The sequence below is a fragment of the Colias philodice genome, chromosome 6 (genome assembly GCF_061535455.1).
Source record: "Colias philodice isolate Cphi_HAF_F1 chromosome 6, ilColPhil1 Martin Lab GWU primary, whole genome shotgun sequence".
Taxonomy (NCBI): Eukaryota; Metazoa; Arthropoda; class Insecta; order Lepidoptera; family Pieridae; genus Colias; species Colias philodice.
In genome coordinates this window covers 4671147-4685445 of record NC_143091.1, presented here as the reverse complement: position 1 = coordinate 4685445, position 14299 = coordinate 4671147, and the positions used below count along the sequence as shown (strand labels likewise).

The window sequence follows — 14299 nt, the reverse complement described above, 5'->3', positions numbered from 1 at the left end:
ATTTTTGTTTTAATTATTAGGTACCTACTTACATTAGCTCTTTTCTTTTAAAGGAAATAGAATTTTTTTATTACGCAGATCTATAAATCAAAATACCTAAATTAAATACGAAATTAGACTAATATAAACAATAAACATTGTGTTTGACCCAAAGAATTGTATTTGCATAAAAATATTACTAAAGTAGGTAATTATATATATAAATACTAGTGGTCCGCCCAGGCTTCGCCCGTGGTACCTACATGTTTAAACTATCCTATCTCTCAAGTTGGATCGAACTGCACATGGTGTGCGAATTTTATTATAATCGGTTAAGTGGTTTAGGAGTCCATTGAGGACAAACATTGTGACACGAGATTTATATATTATAAGAAATTAGAAAGCGAGGCCGGTTTAATATTAGTTTGAAATGTAATAAGAATGTACGACGATTCTACACAGCTGCCTAATTGATTAACAAATCGCAGCAAGTCAACGACTATTAGCAAAGTGAAGGTAGTTGGGTCAAACGTCGTATAAACAGCGTCCGAGCCCCTAGGCACGATCCGTACGATTGCGCCACGAGTCAAAGGAAAGCGGCAATTTATAGTATTCGACAGCTAAGCATGTTCTGACAGGTGACAGTGACAGCTATATTGACAACTATTCATCCACAAAAATATTAAATCAAAAGTTACGTCTAACACGGCCATACTGACAAACGTACGTCCTCGTACGCTTTTTTTCGTATTACAATACAACGGTAGTTCATCTCGGGATTTCAAAAACACACTGCCTCGGCCACACTGACCATACTTTTCTACGCACTCGTTAGTTAAACAGCGACTAGACAATACCTCAACGCTCAAATCCGACTAGCGAGTCAACTCACTACGGACATACAGACGGCGACTTGACGGTATATCTACGCTCGTACGACTAGTGAAATACATCACTACGATACGTCAGCGACTAGACAATACCTCAACGCTCAAATCCGACTAGCGAGACAACTCACTACGGACATACAGACGGCGACTTGACGGTATATCTACGCTCGTACGACTAGTGAAATACATCACTACGATACGTCAGCGACTAGACAATACCTCAACGCCAGGGTTCGACTAGCGATTTGAATCACTACGAACCAATAACACTCATCGTCAAAAAAATTCGGCACATGCTTCGGAACACCACTCGCCACCCCAGGGCACCATATTATGCTGTGCCGCGGCTTGAGTCTTCTTTCCGTAGTCACCACAACGAGTTTCAACTCGTATCGACCACTAGGCATGATGTTCACTACTTCGTAGGGCCCTCGCATCCCTGAATCTAATTTACCTGTGAACTGAGAGGTTTTTATTACAAACACTGGACCGCAGCCCAGATAGCACAATTTCTTCGATGGACTACATTCCTGTTACAATAATCCACGTAACAAACTTTTACTTTGCACAACGCACGAAAAAAAAAAAACACAAATGCCAGTTACAAAACTACGTAAACATAAACACATTTAAAAATAGTGGGCTTGAATTCTATCCCACTTCTGATATAAGAAATTAGAAAGCGAGGCCGGTTTAATATTAGTTTGAAATGTAATAAGAATGTACGACGATTCTACACAGCTGCCTAATTGATTAACAAATCGCAGCAAGTCAACGACTATTAGCAAAGTGAAGGTAGTTGGGTCAAACGTCGTATAAACAGCGTCCGAGCCCCTAGGCACGATCCGTACGATTGCGCCACGAGTAAGCAAGCAAGCAAGGGTCTTCACACACGCGGCCTCCGTTAGGAGGCTGCGTGGGGGATGCTGTTCAGGACGATTCGTCCTCTGCAGCAGGTGTATGGCGCCGCCCGCTAATACGGGCGGGTTACTGGGAGGACGAATCGCCCTGTTTGGGAATAAAAGTGTTAGTTATTTGGGGCACAGTATAGGAGACTGTGCCCGACTTTTTAAACCTTTTCGCATTTTGCGAAGACTCGACCGACCTGTGTTTGGTTTTACGAGCCCGTCTTAGACTTGTGTCTAAGCCGGGGACGGACAGGGAACCCGGGAGCGACACAAAACCGATGGGTGTGATAGGAGGCGCCAATTGCGCGTGGGAGTGGGCGGTGGATTGGCTGGGTACGTTGTGTACCGACTGTGTAGGAGTTATGCAGGGTGAGGCGACAGACGGCGCGATAGGAAGCGCCGTCGCAGGCGAAGCTTGCGTGGGTGGGGGCGTTGTATAGGATTGCGCTATTTGCGCGTGGGAGTAGGTTTGGTAGGAGGGAGTAGTGAGGGGCGCACAGAGTGCGTGGGCGGTAGGTGGCGCTGGAGGCGCAGTGTATGGTGCCGGCATTGTTTGCAATGCCGGTGGTGAGGACGGCGTGTTCGCCTTAGGAGAGGGGGGTGGTAGTAGATCGCGCGGATTCGGACGACGCGACCCGGGAATGGCGCGGTGCGGAGCAATCTCTCGGAGATGGGAATGAGAGGAGGCGTCCGCCCGCGAGAACATGTTTTGGGAGAGACGAAGGATAAACTCATCCAGCGTTTCTACACCGAGATCGCTACGTATTAGCTCGTTTCTCACATACCTCGGCGCACCGACGATAGCGCGTAATGCGAGTGACTGCCGCGCACGCATTTTGCGGCGCAGGCTTTCACACACATACACATACCAGGCGGGCGCGGCGTACGTGAGGAGCGGCCGTAGGTAGGTTTTATAAACGCTTACCTTTATACGCAGCGGGAGTTCAGAGTATAACACCGGACGAAGTATGGCGTGGGCGGCTTTGCACTTGTTAATTACCTGCTTCACGTGGCTGTTAAAGCGAAGCCGGCAATCAATAGTTACACCTAGGTAAAGGACGGTATCGGACCATGGGATCTGCTCACCAGCCAGAGTGAGTTGGTGGGAGGGAGTCAAACCACCGAACCGAATCACCTGTGTCTTTCGCGCGTTAACAGATATCCGCCAACGATCGAAATACGCAGGCAACTCATCAAGCCAGCGTTGCGCCTTAACCATCGCATGCGTTGTATTCAACGATGCGGCGATTAAAGCTACATCGTCGGCGTATAGCGCGAGGATTTGATTAGAATTTGGCGCGGGGGAGGGGAAGTCATCTGTGTAGGCGGAGTATAGCGCGGGCGATAAACAGCTGCCCTACGGGACACCCGCCTGCACAGAGTGGTTTCGGGAAATGGCGGGGGACACGGAAACGTGAAAGGAGCGGTCCGTGAGGAAGGAGTGCAATATCCTCACGAGCCGCGCGGGGCATTGGGTAGTGGTAAGGATCTTATATATAAGACCCTCGTGCCAGACGCGGTCGAAAGCCTTTTCGATATCTAGGAATATTGCGACCGCTCTCTCATTCCTGTTCAAGGCGGAGCTAACATGGTGCAATACTCTAGATACCTGAAGGGTGGTACTGTGTGCCGAGCGAAAGCCGAATTGCTCAGCGCGCGGCGACACGTACGGACGCAGCATAGGCAGCAGTAGTGACTCGAACACTTTGGAGACTGTGCTCAACAAGGTGATGGGTCGATAACTGCCCGCTAAGGAGGCATTCTTGCCGGGTTTGGGGATCATTATTACGCGACCGGTTTTCCACACTGAAGGGAAATGACCGGCGCGCAATATACCGTTAAACAGCCGCGACAAAGCCGCGACTGTTTTACGGGGGAGGTGGCGAAGGGATTCGTTCGTCACGCCGTCCTCACCGGGCGCTTTGCGCAACTTTGTACGCGAAATCGCACGGCGGACGGCGGACGGGGAGGTGAAGAATACTTCCTCAGCGGGCGGTATCGGTGATGCTAGAAAACCTGATAGGTGTTCGTTCACCACTGCTGCGTGGGCGGCGCTCGACGGCGTCAGGGGGTTCGGCTGAAAAACTTGTGCCAGATGTTCGGCGAACAAGTCAGCGCGACCCTGAGGGGCGTATATATAATTACCCGCGGAATCGGTGAGTGGGCGCGCGGGGGCGGCTGAGGATTTAAGCCTGCGACAGAGGTTGTGGAGCGAGGGCCAGTCCTCGGCGGCCGAGTCGATCGCACGGTGCCAGCCCTCGATCCTGTTCGCCTCAAGCGCATCGCTAACTTGCTCTCGCAAACGAGCAAGTTGCCGCTTGAGGGTGGGACAGCGCGAATGCTGCCACTGCCGTCGCAGAGCTCGCTTCCTCTGGATAAGGGCTTTAATGTGAGAAGGAATAGGGGGGAGTATGGACGTGGACGGTTTGAGTGTCGTGGCCTGGGAAAGAGCGGACTTAAGTGCTTCATGCAAGTCATTTGCGAATATCTCCACGTCCTCGGCGCTTGAAACCGCGCGTGAGGGCGTGGAGCGCTCAAGCGTATTCGCAAATAACTCCCAATTGACACAGCGGCGGGAGTAGGATGGGGCAAGCGCGGAACTGTTTGCGGTGATCTCGACCAATACCGGCAGGTGGTCTGAGCCGAGATCGTCCACAATAACAGTTTGCGTCATCGACTGGCGGATCACATTGTGAATCGTAAAGTCGATGACGTCCGCTTGGTGGGAGTCTGTACGAGGATAATGAGTAGGTTCGGAAGGGCCCTCTATAACAATGTCGTTATAATCGATAATGTTATAAAGGGCTTTGCCGTTGCAACAATCGAGGCGGGATAGCCAGTGCGAATGCTTACTGTTCCAGTCACCCGCGGCGATCGTCGGCACGCTCGAGGCGAAAAGACGTTTCACCTCGTTCGTGTCAACTCTCCCCCCGGGCGGCCTGTATACAGCATACATTCGCAGCCTGCCCACCGGAAACTCCGCCTCGATGCCGAGCGCGGAAAAGGATTGGGATGCGAAAGCGGGGAGTGGGGTGTGAGGGATGGACTTGCGGATAAGGATCGCAAGTCCGCGGTACTTACGCCCATACGGGGAGCATTCGTCCTGTCTGTACGAGACGTAGCCAGACGCGCTGAGTTTGTCAGGCGCGCCCAGGTGCGTCTCGTTTAGGAGGACGACGTCTACTCGTTGTTCCCGCATGAGGTGGCGCAGTAGTGTCGCTCTCTCCTTGCTGAGCCCGCTCGCGTTCCAGTAAATGAAGCGTATACTCACTGTTGAACGAGACTCAACAGGCCCTGCATCAGGATGGGTATTGGGTCGGCGCCTTCCTCCAGCGCGTCCATCGTGCTCTGGAGCACCTGGCACGCCGCTCGTATGACCGTCCGCTTGGCTGGGTCGAGGTGTGCCGGTGCTGAGCCGAGCTGTGTCGAGCTGGGTCGAGCTGTGCTGCGTTGAGGTACTCGGGCAGGTTCGGGCAAGTTCGGCTGTGTTCGTTGCGCCGAAGTTACCCGAGCGGAGATCGGCGGTTGCGCTCGTGTGCGCTCGGGCTGGCGCTGTTGCGCATGCGCCGGCGCCTGCGGAATGTGCGCGGGCGGGCCGGCGGGGGGCACAGAGGCGGTAGCGGCCCGAGGGGGCTGCGTGCGGGAACGCTTCTTACCGCTGCGCCCCTTTCGGTTTCTTGTAGAGGTTGCGGGGGCGTCATTCGCTGCCGCCATGAGACCCGTGGTGAGGGCCTCTCCACGAGGCACCGGCTCCACGGGCGCGGGTGGCGCCGCCGGCGCGCTGGGCCGCACATTCGGTGCGGCGCGCGGCTGCTGCGGCTGCTGCTGGGTGGTTGTGGTGCGCGCTATCGGGCCCGCCTTCTTGTTGCGGGCCTCGCGCCGCAGCACCGGGCATGAGGCGTGGTTGGCGGGATGTGGTCCCGCGCAATTGGCGCAGATGGGAGGGGCGTCCCTCGGCCGCGGGCAGTCCGCGGTCGCATGGCTCTCGCCGCAACGCACACAGGCAAGCGGCCTGTGGCAGTTGTGCGACGAGTGCCGGAAGCCCTGGCACCTGTGACACTGCGCGGGGCCCCGCTTGGAGCGCCACGCCTCAATGGTGACGCCGGGCATGTACAGCAACTCCTTGATTGCGTAGATGCCCGGCGTGAGGTTCTCCGTCTTCCTTAGGATGACTAAAAATATGCAGCCGGGGCGCCCCTTACGGGCGCGGATGGGCCGCGCGAACTCAGGATCATAACCCCGGTCGCGCAGCGCGGTCATCAGCTCCTCGGGCTCGGTGTTGACAGGTAGGCCACGGACAGCGACCTTTACACTGCGCTCCGCTTCAGGGGAGTAGGAGAACCAGGAAATCTCCACTCCCTCCTCCTGAATGCGGCGCAAGTATCGGTCGACCGCCCGGTATTCCGCCTCGTCCTGAGGCGAGAAGCGCACGCCGGTCCCGTAGGCGCGCGCACTTACTTGTCGTCCCAGCGAGGCGGTAATGTTTCGCAGGTGAGTCGCCCAATTTGGGAGCGACTCAACCACGATAGGCGGGTAGCGGGGTGTCTTCGACGCGCCGCTAGGCGGCGCCGTTGTTGCAGTGGTGGACGCGGGGGCGGCAGCGCTAGGTGGCGCTGCTGTCGCCCTCGGTGTGGGGGCGGTCGGCTGCGCAGGCGCACTAGCGCGCTGCAAGCCGGACGGGCCCGGTTGCGGCTCCTCGGCCGCCTCCACGTTGATACGGCGGGGGCGGCGCGGATCGCGTGGGTGGAGTGGTGGCACGGCGGCGCCTGCACTTACCGCCGCGTAAGTGGGCGGAACGGGTGTGGCTGCGGCCGTGTCTATCTCCATGATGTCTGCGGTAGCGGTGGTGGTAGCGGGTGTAGCGGGGAGGAGGGCGGGAGTCTGGCAAGGCCGCTTGGCCTGCGCCGACTCGACCTGCTCCTCTTCCTCGTCGCTGCTGAGGGGGCGACGGCGCCTCGCCCGTGGCTTGCCCGGAGGGATCGGGAGGACGGCAAGTTTTGCCAGTAAAACCTGTTCGTCTTCCGGCGAAGGCTCCTCCAGGCAGCCCGGCGGTATGCGCGCCAGGTCGCCTCGCCTCATCTCGATGTACGAGGCCAGCCAGCCGCGCAGCTTGCGCGACAGGAGGCCCGACGAAACGAACCGGTCTATCAGCACGGCATCCGACAAATATGCGGTCCGTGGTGATACCTCCAGGTCCGGGTCAGGCACGTCCTCTGCGGCGGCGGCCTCAGGTATTCCCCATCGTCGGGGCTGCGTCCAAAAGGGGCGGGAGGGGCGCCCGGGAGCCGAGCTCGACCGGGCTACTCCGTCGCGGCCAGTGCGCGTGACTATGCGCGGGCGCGAACTGCGCGCGGGGGTCGCGTTTGTGTGGCCCTGAGAAGGGCCTTTAGGTCTGGCGTGCTCCATCGCTGGGCACGTGGGCGTTTGCCTGCGCTGCTAAATCAATTAAACACGCATCACCGCCCTCTCCACTTATACGGCTTTCACCGAACAAATGGCAGGCGGCGCTGCGGGTTAAATCGGGTTTCGCGAGCAGAGACAAACTCCTCGTGGGGCGACTAACAACAACCAGACTTTAGACACAAAGCGGCGTAGTACGCTCAGAAATGCGTATGCAAGAGTAGGATAGCACGAACGCGAAGCACGTGGTCGGGAGCAACAAGTGGACACGACCAGCGCACTCGGCAAACGGACTATCCTGCGCCACGAGTCAAAGGAAAGCGGCAATTTATAGTATTCGACAGCTAAGCATGTTCTGACAGGTGACAGTGACAGCTATATTGACAACTATTCATCCACAAAAATATTAAATCAAAAGTTACGTCTAACAATATATTACTAGCGGTCCGCCCCGGCTTCGCCCGTGGTACATATGAAAAATAGATGTTGGCCGATTCTCAGACTTACCCGATATGCACAGAAAATTTCATGAGAATCGGTCCACCCGTTTCGGAGGAGTATGCAGATTGCAGACTAACATTGTGACACGAGAATTTTATATATAAGAAGATAGTAGGTACATAATGCATACTTAGATTACTAGATCTAATAAGTATTTACGTAGTAGGTAAGTATGACAGGAATTAGGAAGTGAAAACTGAAACGTATCTGCTAATTCTATTTAATTCTGTTTACTATCATGGTTATTTTTTTGCGCTTACATCAGTGCATGTGTACCTACTGTGTAATACCTAATCATCTGTTTCAAAAATATATTTTAGTAAATACAGTCACTATTCTGCGTATCGAATATTTTTTGTTATTCAAATTACGTGAATAAGCACACCAGATTGACGTAGGTATATTTCTGCATCATTCGACTAGGTAATGTGTCTAGGTAGGTACTTATAAAAATCTGCATTCATTAGATTGTAAGTACCTATTTATTTTACTGGTGATATAACGACTACTAATACCAAGGCCACGTACATATTAATATTTACGAAAGTAAAAGTAACAGTTAAAAGTTAAAAGTTAAAACGTATACCTACCTAGTTATCGGACATTACAATAATTCTTTATCGCAGATAGGTTCTTATCGCAAACTTATCATTTACCATCTGCATCGGAAAAAAAACCTAGACCTAGGTAGGTACCAATTTAAAAATAAACCTAGGTAACTGTACTCGGTTGGTGCCTAGGTAATGGAATAGATCGTACAGGCTATTTATAGATGATGTCATTGTAGGTCATAAAAGTAAATTATTGTTTTAATTGATACCTACGTATGCTTTGTAGATTATTCACATAGTCATGTTATCTGACTGGTTTAAAATCTCAGCTGTTTAGTACATAGCCGATTAGCCGACACGTAATGGACACGTCATCCCATGACGAAGCATCGTACGATGTTTTCATCGTCACTACTAAAATATTGTTTACTTTTACAATTATTGCCTACCAATGTTAGATTACACGTTGTTTATACTGTACTGACGCGGACGTTTCATATTGAGTACATGCAATACTTACCTACCTATAAGTGCATATTACTATCGATAAGTAGGTAGGTATTCATTTTGTGGTCGATCGTTGTTACGTACTTACGTAGGTATCGCGGATAAGGAATACTGGAGCAATATTTTTGAAATATTTAATTATTATAACTTGTAAATTACTTACCTATAGAGTCTGTTCTATAGGTTTTAGGGTTACGTCTATAGTACTTACGTATAGGTACCACGTAACCCTAAAACCTAAAAAATACCGATGTAGGTATTTACTGTTTTCTAATACCTAACTAGGTACATAGAGAACTTTACTATCGAAAAACGTAATATTTTTATCACATCATGCCACTTTTTATGGGTTTATTGCAGAATTGCGATAATAAACATTTCTGATAAATACAATCGGAGTAGGTATTTGGCATTTGCCTACCTACCTAGGTATATCTTGCAAAATAAAGGTAAGCAGATGGCAGATACCTACTGCAAATACTTTTTTCATGTAGATAGGTATTTCACCTGATTATCATCAAATATTAAGGAAATATTAATAAAAGATATAGAGTAGGTATGTGTGTGAGAAGAATTTAATAAAACAATTACAAAACTGCCGATGCACTGGTACAAGTTTTGCCACGGCTGGTCCACCAATAGGACACAATTTCGTGAGTAAGGTGAGATGACGTCACAACATCACGCCACCTTTTCGTTAACCACTCGTCACGCGATCCGGCTCGCCTCACATTAAAAGTCGAAAGTAACATTTTTATTTAAACTTTAAACACTGTATTCATTAATTTAAAATGTCTAGATTTGTTTATTTGCATGTTTGGTAAATATATTAAAGTAATTATCAAATTCCTAATTATTGTCATAATTTTAGTGTAGTTATACGACATGTAATATAAATGAAATAATATTTTTAATGTTAATAATAAAATGGATTATGTAGAAATGTATGTATTTCTAAAAGAACAATATTTTTAGTAGGGTTGTAACGGAGGCCTACTTAGCGGAGGCGGAGGCGGATGCGGAGGTTAAGAGGTTCGCCTCCGCGGATGCGGAGGTTAACGGAGGCGGAGGCGGAGGTGAAATTTGTTGGGAAAATATAAATAAATTTATGATTAATAGAGTCAGCAACCATTATTTATATTATATACTAGCTTTCCGCCCGCGGCTTCGCCCGCGTTTTTTAGAGAAAAATCCGTTCCCGTAGGATTTCCGGGATAAAACCTATCCTATGTCCTTTCTCGGGTATCAAAATATATCTATACCAAATTTCATGCAAATTGGTTCAGTAGTTCAGGCGTGATTGAGTAACAGACAGACAGACAGAGTTACTTTCGCATTTATAATATTAGTGTAATTTATTAATGTGTACAATTGTACATACATGTTCATGATTCATCTTAGTAATCAAAATTGACAAGAGGCAAAATATATTTTACCAACAAAAACTTTGCGGCTTTTTTGCCTTCTAAGCGGTTTCTCAAGGGTTCGTAAATTAAACCAGCAGCACTAAATAACTGTTCGCTTGGCACTGAACTTGGTGGCGCCGATAAGTAAATGCGAACTATGGGAGCAAAAACTTTATATTTAATGTTATATCTCCACCACAATAAGGGATCTTCATTTAGTTGGAGTCTATTTTCTTTATTATATTCATTAATTAGTGTTTTCCATATCATGAGGTTGCTGTTGGTATCCATGCTGTCATTTTCCGATTCCTCTTCATCACTGCAATTCTTCAACATATCAGCTAGGTTGGAATGCACACTTTGTATTGGTGACAAAATCTCAAAACTTGTGCTTGGGTCAACTTTACTTGCATTTGATGCTAATCTCGCTCTCTTGGCTACAGAAGGTTCATCATCGTCAACTCGGCTTGCAACATTCGAGTTATAAAGGGTTAGCAAACGTATTAGTTCGGACTGAACCATTTCACTTGAAAACACGCAGCCGAGCGGCCGCGTCGCCTAGCGTCGCTCCTTGCGCGTTGTTTGTGATCGTAAATGGACTTCCGATATGACTCCGCATAAATTTTGCGGAGGCGGATGCGGAGGCAGAGGTTAAATTCTTTGCGGAAGTTCCGCAGTAACGGAGGCGGAGGCGGAGTTCCGTTACAACCCTAATTTTTAGCATAAAAGAATTGCAAGCTGGATCGCGCACAGTTAAATTTACAGTAGACGCCGCCGGTACGTCACATGAATGGTTTCGTGGTGCCGGTGGTGGGCTCGATTGCAGCGCGCTCGCTCGTTTTAAATCTGACATTTCATTTCACTCTAAGTTCGCATCGTACTCGGTTGTGTGCGGCCTTGTAGCGAATGCCGGCAGTGAAATTAAACTGTGATATTAAGATGCTAGTAAACCAGTATTATAATTAAACAACAAACTAAAGTATTTATTGGAAGACATTTTCATGAGGTTTTTATGTGATAAAATCTACAGATGCAATAAAACCAGATGTGGAGGTGCAAAATTCGTCTAGTGGTTTAGAAAAAACTAAAATAATTGAGGAAAAACCTATATCCAGTGAGTATTTGTGCCGACGAATTGGAGTTTTCTATCAACTGACTTCCTCTCATGACTTACCTTGCTTTCTCGGGTTGTCGGTCAAACTTGTGGCACAAAAGTTAACGAATACCATTGAAAGTGATGTAATGTTTTGGCTGTCGATCGTTAGTGCATATTTATGAGGTCGAGTTAGCTATGTGCTTCAAGTCTGGTCCTTGGAATGCTTCATTTAATTATTGTTATTGGTGAAATCGTACATCATATTTACTGATAAGATAATCTAAGATATGTATAAATTCGGGTGGCGGGACATCTATTAACAGTAATCATTAGATCGCGAATCATTACTAACGTCCAATTGTGAAAGTTAAAAGCTGAATATCAAATATCTGTGTGTCTTCAATGTGGGTTGCTTGACTGATTTACAGGGCATGCAAAGCATCTTGTATACAGACTGACGATCATACTTTCAAAGTGAAATAAAAAACGGGATCTCTTGTCACATATGGTGAATTTAAAAAGAGAAGGGCTTAACCTTCTCTTGAAGTTGGGAAGAGCGATCGTAACCAGCGAGGGCTCTTCAGAAACTCCCGAGGAAGTCACTTCACCTTCTACAACACCCGATACTGAAGCAGAGCCAATGAAGGCTTACTGGGAAAGTGATAAAGAAGACCTCAACAAAAAAGACCAAAGATTCATAGACTTATTCCTCAAAGACGTGTCCATAGACAGGATACCGGATGCAACTGAGAAACCTGTCAAAGAGTCTCGTTATAGTTATGATGCATTGAGTTTAGTTTATTTACCAGAATCTCTGAAAAACTTTAATACTCAGGGTAATGTATTAGTACCATTTTATGTATTTACCTTTCTCTTTAAAGCATTCATTAAATATTGTTTTTTAAAGTATATAAATAGCGGAGACACACAGATTCATCATGGACTGGGTGCATGTTATGGAATCTTTGCTTTCATTGTGTATTTTTACACATGTGATTAACAATTCATTCTCATGGCTTCATGGGAACATGACTATAAAAACATTTCTTGGCATTAAGTTTCTATGTGGGCAATAAAAAATTTATGTATATAATAAAAAGTTATCAAATTGAAGGTACAAGGTACCATATTATATTTGTTGACATCCAGCCTTAAGTCTATTCAAATGTATAAGTCAATTAGCATAACTATTATTCCAAAGATTAGTATCTAGGCATTTAGAGGAAATGACTGTGTTTATTAATGCTTAATTGTTCTCTTTACAAATAAATTGCTTTTTTTTATTCTAACTTCCTGTCAGTGGCGTGATTTTAAAGGTTTATACTAAAACCAATAAAGGCCTAGTTATAATATGATTAAGTGATAAAATATTTTGAATATAATATAGTATGTTTGAATTGAAGGTGTTCTCCATTCTTTACTATGTGGATGGAAATTGTTAACATTTATATTTACAAGGTCTAGTTGTAGCATTTTAAGATACAATGAGTGATAAGTCTTGTTAATTACATTAGCATATTTATGCTAAAATTTAACTCTGGTTGTTTCCAATCCTAATGAGCTTAGCTATGAAGCGTACAGGATATAAGAAAATGTAGTTAATTTCATAATTTGCTTTTATTTCTATCCAGAGCCTTTCATTTAACATGTTTTCCTCATTGACCTATGTGGTGAAGGTTGTTTGATCATTTTGTTTTTCTGTACCACTAAAAATAATCTTCATTGATCTCACACACCTCTTTAGTTTTCGCTTAATTATTTGCTTATTTTTTTGATTAATATTGTGTAATATTTTTTAAAGTTGATTATTTTATCTTTTGCGGAGATCAAGGAAGATAAGAGATGGTTTTCCATATTAACGTGTATTTTTTTTATATTACAGGTGTGCCAGAGACACCTAAAACTGGTACAGGAATTTCAACGAGCGGCCGAGACGCGGGCGTGGTCGCTGGCATTGTAGTAGCTGTTATCTCTGGAATTATTGTTATTGCTGCTTTGGTGAGTGCTCATTTATTAATAGTACTTTTATAGGAAAAAATGAGGTATATTATGTAGGTTTTTTATTGATCAAATCAAGCTTCGTAGACTAAGTCACCTGTCCTGTCATCATCTGGATGCAGTGTTAATTGAAGTCTGCGCTGCAAAAAAATTAATTAATTCAGTTTAGATTCTTTTTATTACTGTGTTGGTCATATTTCAGGAATTAACATTATTTTAGCCATGTATCAGTTGATTCAATTGTAAAAACTAAAAACTGTCTTGATATTTTTGAATTCAGTTCAGTCAAATTCAGGTGCAGGGGAGTTAATTATTTACTATTTATTTATTTATATATATTACCTTTGACAAAAAAACGAAGTACCCAAATAGCTAGATTAAATCAAATCTAGGTATACAATTTTTTAGAAGATAACTGAATATTCCATGTAATACCTCCAAATATTTTTTACTTGCATTAAAAAATATATAAGTAGACGTTTTCTTGCTCTACTTTTCATAAACAGAATTTTTAAGCTATTGCATAGCTTCTATCGCGGGCCTTGAGCGCGGGGACCGAATCCAGAAATTCCGTAACGAAAAAACCTCACGCTCCCCACTCCGACGGACACGGAGGTGTGGCTTGAAGGCATAGCATGCAATAGCTTTGCTGCGGCAGTCCCAGAGTGCCACACGTCTTTTTTTTCTCTTGTTGATATTATAAGTAGAGGAAAATTACAAGATCATTTTCTAAGGAACATTATTGATAATGATGACTAAAGAAACATCTTGTTTACATTTTTTGTATTTATCCTTAATCATAATATTATGAACATCGCCATCGTCAGGACGTTTATCACGTAATATTCCTCCGTAAATAAATAACCAAGCGAGGTCAAATTAATATAACTACCTACGTCACTTTCGCGAGATTTTTTGCAAAACTAAAATAGCACTATGAAAATTTACAATAGGCTAACTAACTCCTACGCTTTTAAATTAACTGTGAATCACGTAAGCAGATGTGTTAAATGCTTTCTTATTTCCGTATTTTAATTAATTAACTTAAAATATATATTAAAAC

General features: G+C 46.1%; 2 protein-coding genes and 1 long non-coding RNA gene across 17 annotated transcripts in view; 1 reads left to right on the top strand and 2 right to left on the bottom strand.

Annotated features, from left to right (window-relative positions):
* The window catches only part of LOC149487650 (uncharacterized), a 148559-nt gene that overhangs the window by 64148 nt on the left and 70112 nt on the right, over positions 1 to 14299 (bottom strand). The window lies entirely within an intron of this gene.
* LpR1 (Lipophorin receptor 1) overlaps positions 1 to 14299 on the top strand; it is a 179356-nt gene that overhangs the window by 161461 nt on the left and 3596 nt on the right. For 10 of the 15 annotated variants that reach the window (XM_089696263.1, XM_089696274.1, XM_089696272.1 and 7 more), the window contains exons 13-14: positions 11173 to 11256; positions 13121 to 13236. In XM_089696263.1, coding sequence (XP_089552389.1) covers positions 11173 to 11256; positions 13121 to 13236 — 200 coding nt within the window. Of the gene's footprint in view, positions 1 to 11172; positions 11257 to 11666; positions 11953 to 13120; positions 13237 to 14299 lie in introns of those variants that run through there. The other 5 variants (XM_089696266.1, XM_089696265.1, XM_089696275.1 and 2 more) reach the window with 2 other exon arrangements.
* On the bottom strand, positions 10134 to 10812 carry LOC149487656 (uncharacterized). Its single transcript, XM_089696300.1, has one exon. It carries the CDS (start codon positions 10662 to 10664, stop codon positions 10134 to 10136), a length of 531 nt encoding a protein of 176 aa, XP_089552426.1. The 5' UTR covers positions 10665 to 10812.